Source organism: Pithys albifrons, chromosome 7, assembly GCF_047495875.1.
Source record: "Pithys albifrons albifrons isolate INPA30051 chromosome 7, PitAlb_v1, whole genome shotgun sequence".
NCBI lineage: Eukaryota > Metazoa > Chordata > Aves > Passeriformes > Thamnophilidae > Pithys > Pithys albifrons.
Window position 1 is genome coordinate 25,545,869 of NC_092464.1, and position 22,354 is coordinate 25,568,222.

General features: G+C 40.0%; 1 protein-coding gene across 6 annotated transcripts in view; it reads left to right on the forward strand.

Moving 5' to 3' along the window:
- The window catches only part of DYNC1I1 (dynein cytoplasmic 1 intermediate chain 1), a 186,508-nt gene that overhangs the window by 33,017 nt on the left and 131,137 nt on the right, over positions 1-22,354 (forward strand). For all 6 annotated transcript variants that reach the window (XM_071560758.1, XM_071560755.1, XM_071560753.1 and 3 more), the window contains exons 5-6: positions 7,497-7,556; positions 11,499-11,614. In XM_071560758.1, the coding sequence (XP_071416859.1) occupies positions 7,497-7,556; positions 11,499-11,614 (176 nt within the window). The remainder of the gene's footprint in view (positions 1-7,496; positions 7,557-11,498; positions 11,615-22,354) is intronic.

Sequence of the window (22,354 nt, forward strand, 5' to 3'; positions counted from 1 at the left end):
TAAATGCAAGCCCAAGCCTCTGGCTGTGGTCCAATAGTGGTGCCAAATACCTGTTATCTGAATGTATTATGGCATTTTATTTTATGATTAGCAGTCCTGCTCTGAACACATGAACACACAGTGAAGTCAAAGCAGACTTCTGCACTACAAGCACAAATGAGTGTCTTGTTGAGAGGCAGCAATCCTCCCTAACTGCTGATAGCCATCTTGCTTATAATGTACTTCAGAAAAGAAGTAGTACAAGGAAGGTATTTTCTTTTTGCTAATCCTTTCAAAGTGGAACAGATCTGCAAAACAGAGCACAGATGGCAGCAGAATAGTGGCTTAAATGCAAAGTATCCATTGAGGCAAGTGGTATTTTTCCATCTCTGAGTAGTATCTTTCAACATTCTTTTTTTGATGTAGTTTGCTTTGGAGATACATTTTAAATGTATGAAAACTACCAGAAAGTGAAAATTATAGTGAAGAAAATTAAAGTTATAAAGATATATGGTGAAAGGAGTAAAACCAAACAGCTTATCTATACACACATATATTTTTAAATATCTGCAGTAATTTCTAGCTGACAGTTTCTTAGTTCAGATTTTCTTTTAACCAGCAACAAATTAGGAACTTTGGAGAAACCTACGCAACAAAGGAGGTAAAACTCCAAAATTTTGTAGCTATACAATTATGCAGCATTAAATTCATTCTTTTAATATTCAGACATTAAAAAGTCTAAATACATGGTAGATGACATATTGAAATTGCAAATAATACTGAATTGTAATTTGTTACCCATATTGTTGCAATATTTGCCAATATTGTATTGAAAAAATGCATTCAAACACATCTTAGTGTTTTATTCTGTTGGTGATTTTAAAATAGGTCTCATAACTCACAATTCTCGAATCCAGTATTTTTAAAATTATATGAATTGGGTGAAACCCAGTTTTCAGCATGTCATCTGTGTGCAGGTGCATAGTTCTTAACGTAAGCAATTCTGAATCTTTTAGATATTGTAATGCAGGGTTAAAAGTGTAACTTTAAACATGAGGTTCCTTCTTACATCAAAGTCAAAAGCAAGAATTGTGTTACTCTCTGCAGTCTTGTGCTTTTTGGTTAGCTTTTTCCCCCTAATTCACTTATTTGCTAGTGGCATTTGAAGTTAGAAAAAAAGAAAATATGAAGCAGACTGAAGCCTGTGGGCTCTCAAGTAGCTTTCCTGTCAGTGCCAGTAGCCCCTTGGATCTTCATTGGGTGCTAGCAGTGAGATGCAAGGAAGAGCATGGAATCACACAACGAGGAGTGCCTGAGGTGGGAGGGCACCCATGGAGATCATCCAGTTGATTCCCCCTGTTCAGAGTGGGGTTACCTGGAGCAGGTGTCCAGTTGGGCTTTGAAAGGATGGAGACTTCACAAACTCTCTGGTCAACCTCTTCAAGTGTTTGACTACTGTATTCTGGATTAATTAGATACTAATACTTTTGGGCTGCGCTTTGGCCAGCCACCTGTGGAAAGTTTATTCTTTGCCTGCCAAGATATGGGAAACAGGCACTGATAAATGAAAGCTTTGTCCTTGGAGACAACATTTTGTATAAACTAAAATTAGTTGGACTTTCATCACTGGCTGACAGCCCTAGAGGGCATTTGAAGGAGAAAGTGAAGACGAGGAGGATGAAGTAAGCCCCCAGACCGATTTGATAAAGACCTTCTGCATCATAGCATGCAAGCGCAGGGAAATTCCGATGCCCACACACATGCGCAGAAGTACCACTTATGTAACAGGAGGTGGGATCAAGGGCCTCTGGCTGGGCAGTCCTGCCCATACCTGCCCAAGTAGACATCATTGGCAGATTGGATAAGAGGCAGATGGCTCATGCTCCAGGTTTGCTTGCTTCACATGAAGGACAGCTTTGCCTTTTGGTGGGGACACCCGCTATTCTTGTAAGTCAGCCAACTCCTAGAGAATGCAGCCTCTGCTTCTGGGGAGTCTAAGCATTCTGAGTCGGTAAGAGAACCTCATGAGTAACCCCTGGGTGAGCGGAGGGCTTATTTTCCCTCCTTCTCTCTCTCTCTTTCTCAGGTTCCTGATTACTTGGTCATGTCTTGTAATAAAATACTGTTTTGTTAAGCTCTCAATAGTGTTTTAATCTCACTTTCGGAATCCTTCTGAACCCTCCCTGGAACAACTACCCTCATAGTAAAGAAGCTTTTTCTTATGTTTTAAGTGGAATTTCCTTTTCTCAGGTTTTGGCCACTGCCTTTTGTCCTGTCACTGGGCATTACCCAGAAGAATCTGGCTCCGTCTGCTTTACTGACCCTCTCAAGTCACCTACCCAAGTTAGTTGGCTGTACCTCTCAAATTCTTTGTGGTCAACCACCTCTAATACCTACTTGTAATTGGAGTCTAAGCTGAGGACTTGGAACTGCTGCATGGAACAATCTTCTATCTTTCTGTTTGTATGCAAAGTGTCCATAGTGACATGTTTCACTGGTGGAACACTTCATTTAGGTGCCTGAAGATAGTATAAAGATGCCAGTATATGGTGTTTTGCTTTCCTCCAGTTCTGCTTGAAGGTGTGATTTACAATGCTGCAAAGAGGTTTCTGCCCTGCAAGAGGTCCCCTGGGAAAGCAGAGTTTGCATTTATTCCTGTGAATATTCTTATTTTCAAAAGCATGAATTTTCAGTCCTGGTTGCTCTTGACCTGGGAAAGGGGAGTGGGAGGAGAAAAGAAGTCATGCAGAACACATGTTCTGCAGCATCAGCAACAGATGAGGGAGGATTTGATTTTGGCTGCAGGGGAGCAGAGTCAGAACTAAGCTGTCAGTATGTTGTATACTATTTGAATGAAAAGTGTTGGCTTAGAGCGTTTAACTAGAGCCAAGTTCTGCTCCAATATTACTATGATTCCAGATATTAAATAGAATTTTATGATGGCCATTTAATAAGTAGATGTATTGGCACTGATGTCTTATGTGTTTCATGTATTACTGCTGAGGCCAGACCCAGTGTTGCTTAAATCAGCTGAGACATTCTCATGGATTCCAGGCAGTTTTAGATGTCAGTTTGTGCTTCATTAATGCATTCTGAGGTTGGGAACTTTTCAAAAGTTTTCAAATGTTTTATTATATCTTTATTTAACTTAGTCTTTTCCACATTTTTAATCTACATTATGCAATCAGTCATAAGTAAGTAAGGTTACGCAGAGCATTGTAACAGATGACAGAGTGCCTGTTTTTCCACAGTAATAATAATATAGAAAAGGGAATGGTTCCGTTCAAATTCCATTTACCTCCCACCTTAAATTTTGCAATGATCTCTGTTAGAGACCTCTGTTAGAGCTATGCTCTGAATATCTTCCTAATGCTTTGGACGTGAATTCAGAATAGATAAAGGTAATGAGTTGCTTTACCATCCAATCCTTTAGTAAATGTGTGACACCCGAGTCTCTTCTTCCTGTTGGTTTCTTTCTACAAGTTATTCTCCCACCAACTGGGGAAGAAGATGTATCAAAACTATCTAGTAATTTTTTAGTACTAAGGGCTAAAACAGCACCAGCATTAATACTATCCTAAATTTGAGAGAAAAAATTAGGTTATTGAGGTAAAAACACAAAGAAAATAGAGAATACTAAAATATGCCTATCTAAGGGAAGAGAGTGAAAGCAGATCAGTGTAAAGAGAAGATAAGAACACTTGCACACTGTCTACTTAGTGCAACATCTAAAAGTCCTCATTCTCTTCGTGCTGCTTTAGAACAATCTGTTATTTGGTAATACTTACAGCTTTTTATTGGACAGTCAGCCAGGGACAGCTGTTGTGCATCGAACATGTAAAAGGAAGATGGATAGCAGGGTGCTTAAACCATGACACAGGGCTATTGTTTGCAACTATGTGGGAGACTGATACAGCAACCAATTCTGAAACAATGTTCGGTAGTTCCGAATAAAATATTTTCTGTTCTGTCTGGGTGGTGGAAACAGGCTGATCTGGCTTAGTCCTGACTGTGCTGCTCAGTGAATTTCCAGGGGCCCTTCCCATGCTGATGTCACTCGCTTCATCCCTGGGAGAAGTCTGCAGGAGATTTGTGCAAGGACTGGAGGCTGCAATACAGTATCACTTTTACCTGCTTAGTCTAATGCTCTCTTTTTCCCATTAAAATGTTCAGGTAAAATGTTTTCTAGCTTTTCTACATAGATCTGTGCCAAAATTCTTTGAATCCATTTAGGGGAACTTTGACTAACTTGTACTCTCTGAAGGGGTCCAGAGTGGAAGCACCTCTGCCTGACTACTGACTGAGCAGCTCTCCTAGGCCATGCTCTTGTCTTCAGGATCTGTGATATTACCTCTCTACCTCTGTCTTTGGATGACTTGAAGTCTCAAAGCTATTTCAGTTTTCTTGTATGAAGAAGAAAGAAAGGAGGGGAACAGCACATAATCCTTTTTGCCATGATGAAGTCTCTGGAGGAAGAACTCATGCAGTAGATTTGAAAAAGATTGACAACTGCTTTTTTGCTGAAAACCAGTAGCATTTCACAATCTCCACCAAGAACTGTCCACAGGAGAACAGGCATAATTACAGTGCTCATTCACATGATCAGGGAATGTCATATGCTATATCTGCTCATCACAAACAGATTAGCTTTAATTTCTAGTCCAGATGACTGCACAGGCTACTCAACATTATCTTTGGGTTGCTAATCCTCAAAGAATCTGTTTATTTCTTTTTTGATGTTATTGCCATGGAAACTGGCTAAATTACAGGTCCAAATTACATCTTTACTGTTCACTCACTTTCATTTTGATCTGCAGACTTTATTCAGGTGGCAGGAAGAGTCAAAGAGCAAGTACACAAGAGTCATGCCCTGTGCTCTCCAGCCTTCACTATGTGAGTGTAGCCACTTGTGTTCTGTCTCCTAGGGCAAGAGACTTGAAACTTGAAGATCTGCTACCTGCAACCTCATTTTCTGTGATAATATTTCTCAGCCAAGCTTGAGAGGACAATTCAGCAGATTGCTTCCTTAATGTATTTCTCAAGCCTTTGCCAGACGTGACACAGTGATGCAGAGAGAACTGTTACCATCTGAAGCACAAATCTAGGAAGTGTTTTGCAGATGCACTAAAACTGTTGAAAACAGATATATTCAGTAGTCAAGGAGAATTGCTGTTAAGAGTGTCCAGAGTGCTGAAGGCTCTGTGTCAGAATCCAGATAATGAAGTACCTAAGAACACGTCTCTACTACATGTCTGCACGAACAAGTGAACCCATAGGTGTTATTGTTCTCATATTTTTGGGATTTGAGTGCTGTCTTGAGCGTGGGAGTTCTCTATTTCATTTAGTCATTCATCTGGATACTGGATAAAGGTGTCCCCTCTTGTGATGTGGCCTGGATTCTTAGAGGTAGAACACGGGGGCTGTACCTCTTTAGAGACCTGTTGCAAGCTCTTGTTTTAATAAAATGATAATACTTTTTCGGATGAAATAGCCTTTATCCCTTGGGAAATTTTGTAGGTTTGAAAGTGAATGTTGGAGAGAAGAAACTGAAATGAGTTATGTATATTTTCTTTTAAGAGTTTGTAAACCTGGCTGTGCATGTGTAAGTAGCCCTTCGGCAGCAAGATGATTAGAAACTGGCACTTACATACCAAGTCCTAATATATGCCACCAACCTTACTGACATTACAAGAGTAATCTCCACACAGATAGCATTTTTAATGAAGTATCTATAATGCATCAGTCACTGATGCCTTTGCTTTGCATCAGGCATTCAGATCCTATGTTCACCTTCCACTGTACTTGTGCTGCAGTCAAGTTACAAGGAAAAAATCTGAGTTTTATTGTTGTATTATTTCATCTCTGAACCTTTTGCAATACAGTTTAATTTTGGTGAAGTCTTTCTCTGTCAGTGTAAAGTCTTTTATCCCAATAGACATCACTATGGATCTTAAGAAGTTGAAGGAAGTAAGTGCCCTTATGTTGCATGAGAAAGCAGCTTTGCATTACAGTTTTTCATTCTTTTTGAATGCACAGGATGTTGAGATTGCTTCTCTTTCATTCTGAGGTGACAGAGTGCAGTGTGTGCCCTTTTCTGTCTCTCCAGAGAGTGAGTTAACATTGGTAATAGAATGGGTGAGTTTACTAAGTACAGAAGGTAGAATAATTATTTGGTTTTAAGAGATCTATTTCTAACCTGTTTCAACAGCTTGTTAGTTTATATGAGTGCTTCACTGGCAGAGGTTGCTATTGTTGCAGAAAGGCCTATGTAAATTGAGCATGGTTCTTTATATGGCTGGTTTTGGCTGAACCCAGTAATATTATGTTCTCTGTATCCTCAAAATTTGTATTCAGAAGAAATAAGGGGAGCTGTTAATTTTGACAACTGTCATTATTCAGCATGTCCGCATGACTTGCTTACTTTAGTGAAGGAGCACTTCCTTTGCTTTAGCCTCTGCTAGTGAGAGCAGTGCATAATCTAGTGTTCATACTACAGGAAAAGGTGCTCAGGAGCCAAAAGTGTGTTCCTGATTCTGTCATAGATTCTGGCAGTTTTCTTGTGTCTAAAATGTGGCTTCCTGAGGGTGGAAAAATAAAGTAAAATTAAGAATTAGGGAATGAGCAGGCACTTTGAAAGTGTTGGCCTCAATATGTCAAGTTTTATATTTCTAAATTGGAGGATTTAGAAAGTATTTCACAGGACTCCAGTAAGGCTCTCTGAGTGTTTGCAAAGTGGTTTAGAGGTGGTAGTATGACAAGTTGCACTGCAATGCAAGGAGCAACTTCTTCACTTCAGACCACACCTCTGGAGCATTTGTACGTGTGGTGATAGCCTCATATGACAATGGTCCATTTAGAGACTGTCATAGATCTCATTTTCCCAGACATATCATTCCCCTCTTCCCAAGGAATTTTACCTGGAGGAAAAGAAGAATAATTTCTGTGTTTGTCCCAGATGCCCCCAGAGTACGTCAGAGCTGGTGTTCAATGTGCCATTTGTTGTCATATGCACTACATGGTGTTCATGCACAGAGCACATTTGTACAGGATGGCTCACCATTTATGTCAGGATGTGTGAAGGAATAGACTTGGACCATCCATGTCCAGGAGTGTGTGAAGGGATAGACTCTCCAGTGGAGTTCATGGCAAGTGCTCAGTCTACCTTATCATAAAAACACAAATAAATTGTGCCTGCAGATTTTACTGATTATTGTGGTTGCATCAACCAGAGTTAAAGAGGTAGAAATCTTTCAGGAAAAGATTAAAAAAAAACCAAACACCATGTTTAATTAATCAATATCTGACAGGAAATCCAGCTTGTTCCCTTTGTTTACCAATAATACAGTTTAACATACAAACCTTGTTTGACATATGGTGGCTGTCGATTGCACTTGGAAGTGGAATGTACTACATAGAGTATGTAACTAATGAGATGGGGTTTTGTTTATCCTTTTAGTTAATTCTGTGTGTTCTTTTTTTCCCTCCCCTTTGTGCTGCACGGCTGATTACCACCCTAGGACCTTGCAATGGGACACAGACCCCTCAGTGCTGCAGCTCCAGTCTGACTCTGAACTTGGGTATATGTCAGCTCTTTTTGTTATTAGTTGATCATCTCTTTGCAAGAATTATGTTGAAAATGCTTCCTAGTTGAACTGGTTCTCTGTGTGATTTTTATTTGCTTTGTTGACTCAAAAAGACTATTGTTTAAGTTTCCTTCTTTTAGTTTTATAAATAAGAAGCAAAGACACTCAGCAAAGGCATCTTTGCGAAAAAACCCCAACTATTTAAATAAGCTCATGAAAAAATAAGTTGCTATTTCTGTTGCTCAAAACACAATACAAATGACTATTTCATTACAGATGAAATGTTATTATTGTGGGACATATATGCATATACATTTACATCTTGTTTGTGCCTGTTGATTCAGACTGTTTGCTCTGAATCATTTGCAAGGTACTTTTCTCCCTCCTTTTCTGTCTGCTATAGTTATGCTGTTTTCCACATGCAGAGACAATTTCCCCTTTTTCATTAAGAGTTGTGTATGTGCTTATAATTGTGCGCTTAAATGTGATCATAGTCCAAGAGTAACTGCCATCTTAGTTGAGTTCAGGCCTATCAAGCTTTTTTTAAATTGTACTAGAGCTAACATTAGTATTTTCTAGTTTGGGCTGGAACTTCCTTTACCCCAAGCACGTGAAGAAACTCAGTTAATTTAAGTAATTTAGAAATGTTTACTTGCAGAGATCTTTAGGATAACTGTTCCTCTAAAAGCATAGGTATCAGCACCTCCAGTTCTTCAGAGCTTGAGTCATAGGCAAAACTAAATCACTGTTGAAAAATTTGCTCTGCCTATGAACTTACAGGATTGCCTGTCTGAGTGCCTAGGCAAATGTCTTGTACTTTTACTAGTTTGTTCACAATTCTGTAAGAAAAACAGCAATTTCCCTTTAACTGCTGATTGACAGTGCTCCCAAATGCAGTTAGGGATGTTAGGGCTATTCACGAGGAAAGATCAGAAGGAAAGTATCCAGAGAGCTTTTCAAACAGGGTTTCTCCATATCCAGAACTGCTAGGAATGTTGATAGTTTTCACATGAGTGTGGCTTCAAATAGCTCCAGCTTCTACAACTTTATCTGGGCTTTACCAGAAAGATAGGTTTTTTGAGGTGTTATACTATACAGAAACCTTTTAGAAATCTCAGCTGCTCTTTTTTTCCAGAAGTTTGGATTAAAAGATGAGTATTCCTAGAAGCAAGATTCCTCAAACAGTTGTGCATGGCAAGTTCCTTTATTTGGCTCATGAAAAGATAACCCTGTATATAGCTAAAAGACTTCAATCATCTATGGGAGATCAATGCAAAGATGAAGCATGCCAAAATGCAAATCCACAGTATACACTTTGATGGAGGTCCTGCCCCTCTTGCTAGAAAACTCTCTTCAAAAACAAGGCAGAGTTAAACTTTCCTCTAGTGTCATGAGACTAGCTAAGCCCCCTCCTGTGCCAAAACCCAATGTAAAAGAAATCCTGAAGTCAGCAAATAAATGATATGTGTAGCAAAACACTTTTAGCAGATACATCTTTCTTCTGGTACCTGTAGACAGAAGAATCAATTTTAATGCATGAACTTTACTTACTGTCCTTCTCCTGATGTACCATTGGCAGTTTTGAAAGGAATTCTTCAAAGTTTATTTGCTCTAAGATGAATATTCAGTGAATTTATAAGAATTATCAGCAGGTCAAATGAAAAATGGGGATGGGAAAATAATAGATGGTTTAGTGTTGCCCAAAAAGAACTAGAGACTAGAACATTACAGTCCATATTTGGTAGAGTCCAGATGCTGAAAGGATGCACCACTTGTCTCTAAATGTTTAGGACCAAGGGTTAGGCCAGCTTCTAGTTACATAAGAAACATTATAGGGTGCTTAACAGAGGCAAAAAATAATCAAGGGATCATGTTCTTTCAGATTAAGAAAGACCTCCCTATCTTCACCAGTAGGATATGGGTTGCACAAGGCTCCAACAATGTCTGAATTGTAAATGTTTTAGGTGAAAAATTCCACGTCTCAGCACACTGCTCTGGGATTAAGCTCACTTCTTGGATAGCAGTGTACAAAGAGGTTAAACCAACTAGCTGTGCAATCCAGCTCTCCATTAGGGCCATGTTCCCCATCCTCAGGCAGTTGAGGAGATTTGGAATAACCTCATGTGAAACTGTTGTTAGAATTAGGTGAGGTTCTAATTAGGTCCAGATTAGACACATAATTAATTAGGGATTGCATTTAACCAAGACTGCTGTCAAGAGACACTTTCAATGCAGAAGGCTTAAGAATCTCAGTAAATGGAAAGAGCAGCCAGGGGCAGCAGGGGCCTGGTTACATAGGAAAGTCTAACTGACCAAGTTAGATTGCACATCTGGTGCTAAGTAGAGGAAAAAAAAACATAAGATTCTGCTGAGGTGAGATATTTATTAAAGCTTGAATTCGCACAGATCCTCAGTTAAAGCAGCTACAAAAATGTAAAACTAGTAAAACTTGTTAGCTGAAGAAGCTTTTCTGCCCCCAGTAACAAAGTAGAAGTTTTTCTGTAAGATTTTTGGACAATTACAGCTTTTATTAATATTGGCAAAGTCACAGAGGGTTGTAAGGAGGGAGACTTCTTAATTTTTCATCTTTGAAGAGAGGAAAGACTCAGAGCTATAGCAACTGTTTGTGCTCTAGTGGTTTGTTATGCCATGCAGCTGATTGGTACTGATAAATCTAATTGAATTCAATTTAACAATAACTCAGCCAGTAAGAGCAGAAGAAAATATAGCTGATGTAGCATTAACCAGCTGAAAAGTTCAGTGAGTGTTATCCAATGATGACAGTTTCCTTTTGAGACCTCCATTTCTTTTCATAGATATCTATCTTAATTGAATACCTATACCATTGTAAATGAATTAGATCAAAACCCCTTTGACCCTCTGTTCTTCTGACAACCTGGAAAATGAAGAGGATATGGATAATGTGTATGAATTTTCTGCTTTTCCAACTTCTTTTCTCTAATAACATGACAGTTGTGAAGCACTGTGTTTATGAATTTATTTCCCATAAATGCACAGGCATGCTCACACTTGCTGATTTACCAGACTTAGTTGATTTGTTTATTATGTTTGCATTCTTTTCTCTGCTGAAAGTTGGTGTTTTTTTCCAAACACTTGCAAATAACCACTTGGATATTCTTCACTTCCCACAGACAGAAAAATAATAGTCGGGAAATAAACTGATTTTTCTTTCCCCCACTTTTCAGTGAATTGTGTACCACTAAAAGTGTTCATGGCCATGCTCAGCTGTCACTCTTTTCTTTCCCTTACCCACTTACAGTTAGTTGGCTTCACTGATTTATTTCACGTGGTTTATTTAAAGTAAGAGAAGTAGCCAAAAAAGAAGGCTATACTTGCCCTGTTCCAGTTGTGTTTTAGCTCTTCTCCAGCCCTTGAATTAGGACTCTACTAATTATAAACTTATATCAATTCCATTACTAATGGCTCCTATGGAAGGGAGAATCTCCTTCTATATGGAAGTCATCGAATTGCCAATTAAAAGCTCTATTATTGCTGTCACCTGAACATCTGACAGTCCTAATCCAGTGTGGTTTACACCCAGTGTGCCCTTTCCATTATTGTGTATCCCAGGCTGAGGATGAACTCTTTTGAGCTGGCAGAATGTTATAGTAATGATGGTATGAAAGAGAATTTTGTTGCATGTTAAAAGGGGCGCAAGCAGGTCATTTCTCTCTCCCATTTACAGTCCCTCTCAGCAGCATGATCTAGAGGTTCAGTAGCTGTATTATGGCAAATAGTTCTCAGGCTAATTTTCTTCACTGCAGTTAGGTACTTCTCATGCATACTGTATTGTGTTTCATGCTAACAAACACTGAAGAATTTTTTTATCCTGTTCATAAAAGCAAACACTTTTATTCCTGCTGCTGATTTACATTTAATATAACTAACCTTTTGATGTCATCTATTCCACCCTAGACGCAGACTGCACAAACTAGGGGTGTCAAAGATTACCCAGGTTGATTTCTTACCCCGGGAGGTGGTATCATACTCCAAGGAGACACAAACACCTCTTGCCACGCATCAATCTGAAGGTAAGCTGTTGTTGGTTTTGTTTGTTTTTTTTTTTTCAAAAAACATTTTAATAGAAAATTAGTGTTTTTGTGAGAGTTAAAGAATGTAACAAAAATAATAGTTAACCATAACATAACTGCCTATCATGTATTTTCTGCAAGCCAGGTATTGTTTATGAGATTAATGGCTTTTCTGGTGAAAATAATTATAATAATGACTTTAAATGCAGGTGGAACCAAGCTGCTTCTGACTTACAATGGGTTGTGCTTAGATAACAGTTTAATGGGAACATATTTTCAAATAAATCAATATGAATATAATTAAAATAGTGCTTTATTCAGTTGGGGTTTTTTTGCTTTCTCAAGGAAGTTATTCATTCCATGCTTTGTAAAAAGGCAGTCTTGGAGAGTTGCCCTCAGTTGTTTGGTCAGTGTTTCCTTCTCATAGGTGAAGCTTAGGAGAAGTTGTAGCTTAGCTCCATGTACCAAAAAAAAGGTTTGCATACTTTGATATGGACAGTCCTACTTTCCCTCTGGTGACATCATGCTGACATCTGTACTCCTGGAGTTGTTTGTTAGCTGTTTGGCTTTCCCATTGATAAGTAAATAAATGGAGCCGATATCTGGAGTAGCTGATCTGTCTGTTCCTTAGACTACACACATGCCAGTCTTGTACTGCAGAATGCTGATTGCAGGTCAGTGGTACCACTTAAACGGGATGCAAAACTGTACCTTAGCTTGATGTATTCTATCTGCTATTACAAAGCAGGTAGAAGAAGAAAAACTGGACAGTCTTGACTGTAATTTTTGTGGTTAACAACGAGTGATCAAGGAAAGTTCAACAACTGGGTGCTTTCCTGCAGCAGATAGTGTAGAACTTCACCAGGAGAAGGAGGTGCTGGTGGTAAATCTCTCTAAATATAAGTTATTGTCAGGAAAAATAAAATGATAAACATAGCTACCTGTTTTGTTCTGGGACCAGAAACTGGGTTACAAGGTCTGCCTTAGGAACCAGAAATAGAAACTGCTGAGCCAGATGCTCACATTCTCCTTTCTTGGACCACATGTTTACTCTGGTCATCTGTGGACTGAAATAGTCCTTCAGACATAGACAACCCTGTTGCTTGGATGATGCTCCTTGAGCAGCATGTCCAGAGAGCTTTCCCTGCTCATAGGGAGAGGCTGTTTCAGAAGCCTCCCTAGCTCAATGCAGCTCATCTCTCCTTGTTTCTCTGCAGGTTGCTGAAGGCTTTAGAAGATGGGGATTGTCCCCTTGTCTTCCTTGGTTTAAGGCCAATCGGTGCTCAACCCTGGAGCATTATCATGGAGACATCATTAGGTCAGATGGATAGAGTGCCTTTCCTCCTTGACATGTGGCCTTTATCCAGTGCAATAACCTGTGTATATGGGCAATTTAAGACATGGTTTGATGCGTTTGCCTGCCTCAGACCTCCAATTCCAGCACTCATTAGCTGACCTGCCTCTCTGAGCAGGCCAACCTCTCTTGAGGAAGCAGCTTCTTCCAGTAAGGTCTTCTTGCCTTTTTTTTTTTCCTCAAGGAGCTCTTCAACTATTACAAAATCCTTTTCTTGGCTAGACGAGAACAATCTCCTACCCTTCAAGGAAAAAAACCCAAACAACAGTGTGATGTTGTGGAGCCTGGCACTCAGGACACCAAGCAGAGAGGGCAGTGTGGTTTGTTTTGGTCCTACCAGCACAAGAAAACCTCTTATTCCTCATTTGTATGAAAGATAAGTGCAAACATTAGAAGTCATGGACTTCAAACTGTCTAGGCTAAAACTATGATGGAAAAGGTTAGATGGGGATATGTGGTATTGGTGATTGGATTTGTTATCTTTTATATTCTCTGTGTCATCACAGCCAAGGAATCAACAGCCAAGCATCAACAATAGTGGGTTTTACATATTTAAACACAGAGAAAATACCACCCAGTTGCTTCCCTCAGATGCGTGTTGGAGAGAAAGTTTAACTTATATTTCCTTTCAAATCTACTGCTAGGGAATTTTTTGCACATAGCTTGGATGTGACTATGGCTGTGCATCAGTAGAAGACAGTCAGGAAGGTTGGGTTATTCCATTGAAAGAATACTTAATTGAAAAGTCTCTAGGGAGTAAATAAGCACTGTGATTTTGGTCTCCCAAGTCTGATGGAAATGAATTCTCGTGTTTTCCATGTCCCAAGCCCCTTTATCAATGTTGAGCCCTTCATACTCTTACTCTAAACATGAATAGCAAACAGAGGGGAATTCCTTGGGAGAGCAGTTTTGATAAGTCTTTACACTGTTTCTATGCATTCATGTGATAAAATACAGCCATTATCTTTTCAAGATAAATTTTTAGGCCATTACTATGGTTATGGACTCTAACCATCTGAAGCCTTAGAGTTTGAGAACAGAAAACAAGAAACTTCTTATTTACTGGGATGAGTCTAACTTCAGCTTTCAGAATTCATTCCTTTGCTGCCTGCCTTGAATTCTGGAAACATCAAAATGCAGAATTTTCTGATGAGATTGTCACACACTTGCTTCCTGTTTGGAAGACAACTGATGAAAGGTACAGCGAGTTGGAAAGAAAGGAGAAAAGAGGACTTTGAGAATCCATTCAAAGTTCTTCAGCCTTTTGAAATGTCAGTATCAGACTATTTATTGCTTCTGTAGAGAGAAAGAAAGAAAGAAGCTCTGAGATACTTTAAACTTACTGCTGTTCTGGAGCTCAGTGGATGTAGACCCTTGTGCTAAAGGCTATTGCCCACCAAACCTTATAAAGCTGGTTCACTCTGGTAAGCACATGTGGTGCCAGAGAGCCAGATGCTATGTGCACTGAAGTCTCAGCCTGTCAGCTGCTAATTTTAGAAGAAATAATGTGGCATTATTCTTCATGTATAAAAACAGATTAATTCCTCTTTTCAGAACAGGTAATTTGCTTTATTTCAGAGGAATAATGACATGTCATTTCCCCTAATGACTCTCTGTTATTTAGGGAGATGTGTATATGCATCATTCAACCCTTTGATCACAAGTACCTAATTTGTTTGCTTTATTTAGGTCACAGTAAGCTGCAGCCTTTTCTTTTCTTTCTTGCAGGATGACTTCAAAAACACACACAGATCTTGGCTTTGGGGCCTGAGAAAAAACACACATTACTTTTTCCCTCTTCCTTCTATAATTGAACTTGAATTTAGGTATTTGTAGGCATTTGAGAGACATTTCACTTGTGCTGCTTTTTCCATTCTGTACTTGATTAAGACCTAGACTATGCCAAATGTTTTCTGAGATGTCTCTGGGACACATTCCTTCACTATGCAGGGACTCTCACATCATCCCAGAGTGGCAGCCCCATGTAGCCTTTGTGGTTGGACCCTCCAAAGCACTGCAGACTGCGCTGAAGGCACACCTAGAAGAAAGCAGCAACAGAAAAGCCTTTGCCCAGGATGAATGCCTCACTGGCATACAGCAGTGGAAGGAGGTCTGTATGTCTGCCTGCAAACCACCTTTTCAGACAGGAAAACAGCCTGGACCTTCAAGCTCTTGTAGATGCCCACCTCAGCTCCATCTTATGGTTGTGCTGTTTATTGGGCCCAGAGGTAAAATTTCAGTGAGGAAAATATCATGCTGTCCCTGCACGGAGAAGGGAGATAATCCTCTCATCTGGCTCCCCTCAGAAACTAGTGGGCAGCAAGAAGGTGGAGGTCTGTGAGCTCTCTGGCTTTGCTGGCCAGTGTCAGGAGTAATGTTATTTTGTGAGGTAGAAACTCCTTCATCAATAAAATGAGATGTTCTCACCTTCTGGCTTGCCAAACTGTCACTGCAGGTTAGTCAGAAATGCATTTCAAAAAAAATAGGCCCCATATACAAGAGGAGGAGATCTGTCTTGCTAGAAAAATGGGAGGTCCTATGTCCTTCATCTGTTTTTTATCTTCAACAGATGTTTGTTCATGTGGGGAAAACAAATGATAGGCCATACTCACCTCCTGAGCAGGATAGCCTCATTCTGCATCACAAATGTAGACCAATTCTGGTGAAGAACACAACTGAGACCTGTGATCCATCTGCTTATCTGCCATATTCAAACACTGAGGATATTTTGAAAGAGAAAAAATAACCTCTCTACTCCATCTGGAAGCAGACTGGAATGAAGTGGCAAAATGGAGGTGGAGCTGCAGAGGCTGGGTTGGGTTGCACATGTCTCTGACAGTGAAATTCTCTGAACTAAGGATCCTGAAAGTTACCCTTTTTAAAGCACTGAGGGAGGGGAGGAGAATTCTGCTCACAGTCAGGCTCATGAGACCAAGACATTTGTGTTTAGGTATGTCTGTGTGATACCAAATGTAAGTGCCTGCTGTAGGGTGAACCAAAACTCTCTAAGTGCTCCTGATCACATTGACTATTCTTCACTGACTAACTTGATAACAAAGCACTTCATGTAGATATATTAATGTAAGTTTCTCATTATTGACTAAAATGCATATGACTAAAAATGCATATGTCCTACTTTGAGTTGTGGTAATTGGATGATCTGTGACTAGGACTGACAAGCCTGAACACTATCAAAGCAAGTCAGGCCTCTGAAATTTTATGATTTCTTTTATAAAATCCATAGATAAAACCATTTATACTTTGATTGTTAGGGTCTGAGACTTCCAGGTTTAATCAGGGTGGAGATCTGTGCAGAAGACTTCTTGCACAGCCAATTCTGCCCCAGACTTTTCATGTCATCATATTCCTGGCTGTAACTCAGCACTGGCTTTGTGAGTACATGCTGTACTTAAGAAAAGTCAGTCCCAGAACTAAACAAGATCATACTTGAACTTTCCCATGCCCAGTCTAGCTAGAGCTCATGGATCAGAAGCTGGGATTTAAGCTAAAGAGCTTAGTTCGTTTTTTCCTTCCAGAGAATCTTAAGCTCAGCTCCAGTCTGAAGAGGACAAGTCTGGACCCAAGAATAGCTTTGAACCCCTCATTTAGTGGGAAATAGAGATGCATATTTGTGCATTTACATTCATGCAACATATGTGTTGGAATATATGAACATATGTTTGATAGAAAAGCATTGGACATAGGGGGAAAACAGAGACCTTCTGTTGTGTATAGAAAGAGTTGTTGGAAAACAGCAGAACTGGGATATAAATTACTGTTAAAAAGAGAAGACAACCTAAAGATGAATCAGTGTTAAAGCAGAAGTTCTGTTTTTAAAGAGACATAGCCTTAGTGTTAGTACTAACGGACACTAATTTTCTACGCAATACTATGGCAGTATCATGTATCACTGGCTGATTTTAGTTGGCTGTAAAATCCAGTTTGGCTTTTCTTCTTGAACTGCTTGCCATCAGATTCATATTGTGGATCTCAGTAGCTGGCATAAACACCCTAATTCAAGACCACTTTGATTAAATAAACAGAGTTTAATTTGTACTGTTGTTCCAGACTGTGCAAGATTGGATGAGACTAGAATGAAGATTTGACACATTGTCCCATGTAACAGTATTTAAATAATTCCCTTTTATTCCTGTCACAACTGCATCGCCTTTTCTAAATAATAGGATTCCAAAGGTGGAATATTAAAATTGTATTTACTTATTTAGAATAAAAATATTTCTAAGGCGTTCAGGCAGCGCCCTCTGGTGGTGAAGCGGTGGACTGCCTTAGGGATGCTGTCGGGGAGGGATGCAGGGATGTGATGTGTGGAAAAACTCTTGCCTGGTCTGTTGTCTGAGGCAAGAATTATACTTAAAAAAAGATGCTTTAGTTGTATGACTAAGAAGCTGTATGAATGCAGGTGCTAATGAAAGAAGTGTGAGAAGAGACCAAAGTATTACATAAAATTTGAGGTGCAAATAGATTATTTATAAACGTAAAAAAAAAAAATCTTAAGGATCAGTTATAGGTGTCATGACAAAAATCCAGTGCAGTAAGTCACTAGTGAAATCAGTTGCAATCCCTTGTTTTTGCCAATCCCTTTTTTAAAGTACGGTTAGTAAAGTACAGTTTGTTAAAATTCATATTCTCCAGGACAGCCACAGCAGGCAGCTACCAGGTGTGGTGGGTCTGTGTTCCCCTCCTAGCAGCTACAGAAATTGGGTGTATGCTGATAAAGGCTTTCTTGAGCAGCTGGCTCATGATAATTTCGTGTGGTACAGAGTTAGGATAAGGACTTGGCTTTAGAAATGTGTTTCTGTGGTTTTTGGTGTGCAGAAAAATGTGTTTGAATCTTGCAAGGGTTTCTTTGTGGAGGATGAATGAAGAGGCCATGGTCTGTGGTCATACACAGTTTGGTGTTTGAGTGCAGAAAGGGACTTCAAATGTCTAATCTCATAAAATATGTAATGGACATGGGCCAAAATAGGATTTTTTTGTAAGACAGTCCCACTCCATTTCTAAAAGGTGTCCTGACAGTATATTTATCAGCAATCATTGCTGCAGTATTTGCTTCTGTTCTCTGTTTCTTCTCCCAGGTCCTCTGTAAAGGCTTCTGGAGGAGGGCTTTTCTTATACTCAAGATGGTTTTCAGATAGTCTTCTGTATAGAGCCCTCTTCATTCTCAACTGTTTTGAACAGGCAGATCTGACAATTTATTAAGCATCAGTAATTCTCAGAGTATTATCTGGTAAGAACTGACTTAACAGAGAGAAGATTGCCTCTGGTCACACACAGCAGGAGGTCTAAGGAAGGAAAACTCTTTAGAGATCTCAGACTTTGTCCTGATCATTTCATTATACATTTGACTCCTTGCAGCTTCTCTACAGTATTTTTCTTGGGTAGTCCTGTGGCGTAATGGAGAGCACTCTGGACTCTGAATCCCAAGGTCGTGAGTTCGAGTCTTGGTAGAGGGGACCATCCTCTGGCAGTTAAATGCTTCCCTGCTGCCATCAGATCTTGGAAACGAAGCAGGGTCAGCCCCAATTCGTACTGGGTGCTGTAGACAGTCCTGAGGGCTTCACTGTCACTGTCCAAGCTTGCTCGGCCATGGCAAATGGACCTTTCATAGGATTTAAACGGTGGGGCCAGTTCTGCACGCGCTGTGCCTCACCTGAAAAATCCACTGCGCAGGCTCAAAGGGCACACCCACGTGGGGAGAGCCCTGCCCAAATCTCCGTTTGTGAAGTTTGGCCATACACATACACAACATCTTCTGAATACTAGGAGCACACAGTCAGGAATTTTCTGCTCCAAAGTGAGCCTGGCCTTCTGAAGACTGTGGTTTCTTTTGTGGGAGGTACCTCTGCATTAAATGCAAGCCCAGAAAATGTATCTGATAATTCTTTACAAGACGAGCGAGAACAAGAGACTTGTCACAACTGTACCTATGCCTTCTCTAAGCCATTCAGGTCCCAGAAGATGAGGAACAAACCAGAAAGCTTGACTGCCTTCTCAGTGAAATGGGGAATCAGCTCGTGGGCTGTGGCTGCCCTGAAGGGACTGTTGCGCACCTGTCATTCTGTGCATAGAAGCAATAGTGCTTCAAAGCCTCTGCAGACATCATGGAGAAGGACCATGCTCTACCACCCCTCCTTGCACCTGCTTGATCCTAATGGGTGATCCTTGCTCTGTGCTTTTAAAAGCAAGTGGATCTCATCCTCCACCCAAGAGATGCAAGGCTACTCTATGCTAGAATAAACAAAAAAGTATTATAGTCAGCCTCCTTGTGCAGAAACCAACCTGCTCCTTAAGTTGCAGTGGGAAATAATGTAATTGAAGGTGATCCTGGTCACTTGGTGCAAAACAAGAGAGCTGATGTTAGCAGCCTTGACGTCAGACTCCTTTAACTAGCTGCAAGTCATCTCACAGAGCCTTTGACCCATCCTTGTGTCCTGACATCTGAAACAAGCAGGGAATCATGAATTCGGAGAAAGCCCTGTAACACCTGTATGCAAATTGAATTCTTTGTTGGCTGTAAATGAAAACTTTCCTCCAAGTCTTTCTTCTCTGAAGAAGATCATGGCCAGTTTTACACATGAACAACTGCCTCATTGTTCTGATTTATGAATGTTTCCCTCAAGCAACCAAATAGTTCTGACCTTATTTGCAAATATATGACTATCAGTATATTGCAAGTGAGTTTTAACCTGAGAACAAGGAAACTATCCCATTAATGAACAGCACCATTTCCCCAGTCAACAGTCAGTGAAAAGAGAGTGGCTAATTTTTCTGTATTTGCTGTTTTCACATGTTCCTAGTTAACACTTGACATATCATTTCAGTGGTGTTTGAATATACTTTGAATTAGCAATGTGTATACATATTTGCAATGCTCAAATTAGAAGTTACAGACCTGAAAATGTAAAATATTTTTAAAATGTAAAACATTTAAAAGAAAAACAAACCAAAAACCCAGTGCTTCCAGCAGAATAATGAAGACATGACTTTTTGTTTTCTTCAGAAACAAAGCATCTCTGTAATTCCTTCTTTAGCCTAATGGGTGATGCCTATTCAGTGTATACAAAAAAACTAATACCCAGCCTCTTCTATTACGCGTCTAGTAACCTTTGGCAAATCCTGGCTTTGTAACAAGAACCAATCTCCACTAGAATTAGAGGCAAGATTAAGAAAAATGTGCATTGCAGAAGTAGCAGTTATTAATCCACAGTGGTCTAATTAGCACTTAATCTTTCTAATCCTCTAAGTAGATACAAAATCAGGGCTGAAATAGACACAGGCCATAATGTGGAAAGCCTTTCATTAGTAGTGTTAAAAAGATGTAGAGAAAACTGCTCTGTTACTTCACACTTCCCAATTTGATCCTTAGCAGTTGCAACTCAAAGAAGGAAAAAGATTCACATGCCAAAATCCCCTTCTCTGTTTTACCCCAGGGTACTAATGTACTGGGTCAAAAATTATGCAGCTGAAAATTCTCCTGTTCATCACCTCTCTTATCTTCAGTTCTGTAGATGTGTCACCGCTTAAGAAGCTGGCCAATTATGCCCCTCTATAGTCTCCTTTAATTGGCTTATTTCCATATTAGAGGCCACCTGCTTTGGATAGAGGAGTATCAGCTGCTTGCCCTCAGACTAACCAGAGAAGGAGCCAAGTGGCTGGCCTGGGTAGAGTGAAGAGGGTTTGCCACACCCCATGTTGTTGCCTGGCATGAAGATGAATTAGGATGCACCCCAGGCTGTGTCTTTGTTCAAGATGTGTGTCCTCATATTTTGACAAGCACCTGGGCAGAGCCCTCCAGTGGCAACCTGGGCCCCCTTCGCCCTCCCAAGAGCTGCATCAAGGTCATTGAAAGACATGATGTATTTATTATAATGACAAACTGTAGATATCACCTGTAGTATTTGAGAATCCCTCCTCAAAATCAGTAGTAGCTGGATCCTTTCCAGATAATTGTTTTGCTCACTCACACACACTAAGAGTTACTACGAAAACTAAAGAAAGGATCTGGATGAGGGAACTTAATGAAATGGATATGTCAGTAAAGTAAAAGTCCCAGCATGAATTCCCACTGGGCACTATGAATAGAAGATGGAATTCTCTTTTGCTGCAATACAATAGACTGTCTTCACAAATAATGTTACTTTTCAACCAGACCCTGGCTGTCACTTGCCCATCTATCTTATTTTAAATAAACTTCGCATGAATTCACTCTGAGCCACAATTAGTTCAGATGTATGGCCTAGCCACAAACCTCCAAACCAGTGCTTGCTCTTGCTGCAAGTTAATGCCCTACTTAAGGCAGTGGTAAGTGTCTCACACAGGAGGTGAAAGCATAATCATTATTTTTCTAAAATGCATTGCCCTTGAGCCACAAAGTTTTGCACTTAAAAGTCTATAATTGCATGTTGTTGCTCTAGATACTCTTTTTTTTTCCCCTGACCCCAGTTGTCTTGTAAAGTTTGCTACATTCAAGTTCAAGATGGGTTCAATTCCTCTATGATTGGCACAAGCAGATCCCTGCACTTATGAATAGCCCCACTGATCTCAGTAGCAGCTGCTGAGTTTTGAGGACTCTTTCAGATCTCGCAGCTTGGTTTGGAGCTGAAATTCTCTGAAGGTCTTGCCCTAGCTGGAGAGCTGGAGGATTTCTGAAATTTTAGCCTTTAATCATGGTTGCTTCACATTTTCTTTTTGTCACCTCCACTCAGATGTTGACTCTCCCTCTCCTGGGCACCAGTTACTCAGCTACAATATGCTCAAAACAGCCACTCATCTGCTATGAAACACAGAAACACTGAAGATTTTGCATGAAGAATTCTCTATGTGCTAATATTGCATCACAGATAATGTGCAGGTTAAAAACATGGCTCAAACAAATGTTCCAGAGTGGAATCTCAAAATTGCTTTGATCTGTTATCTTAGCAAAGGGAAGCTGGGGAACATAGACATTGTGGTGGGTTGACTTGGGCTGGCCATCCAGCCACTCTCTTACTCCCCCTTACTGAATAGAATGAGGGAGAAAATAAGACGATAAAGCTCATCAGTTTAAATAATGATAGGGGCTCACTTACCATTTACCATTATGGGCAAAACAGACTTGGCTTAAGGAAAATGGATTTCATTTATTGTCAATTAAAATAGATTTGGATTGTGAGAAACAAAGACAAAATTGAAATACCTTTCCCCTCTCCTCTTTCCCACGCTCAGATTCATTCTTTCATTCTCAGCTCCTTTGTCTCCCCTCCACTGCAAGGAACTTGGAGGGATGGGTCTGGGGTCTGGAGTGGTTCATGGCTCCTTTCTGCCAATCCTACCTGCTCACACTTTCTTGCATGGGTTTTCCCCATGGGCTGCAGTCCTTCAGGACA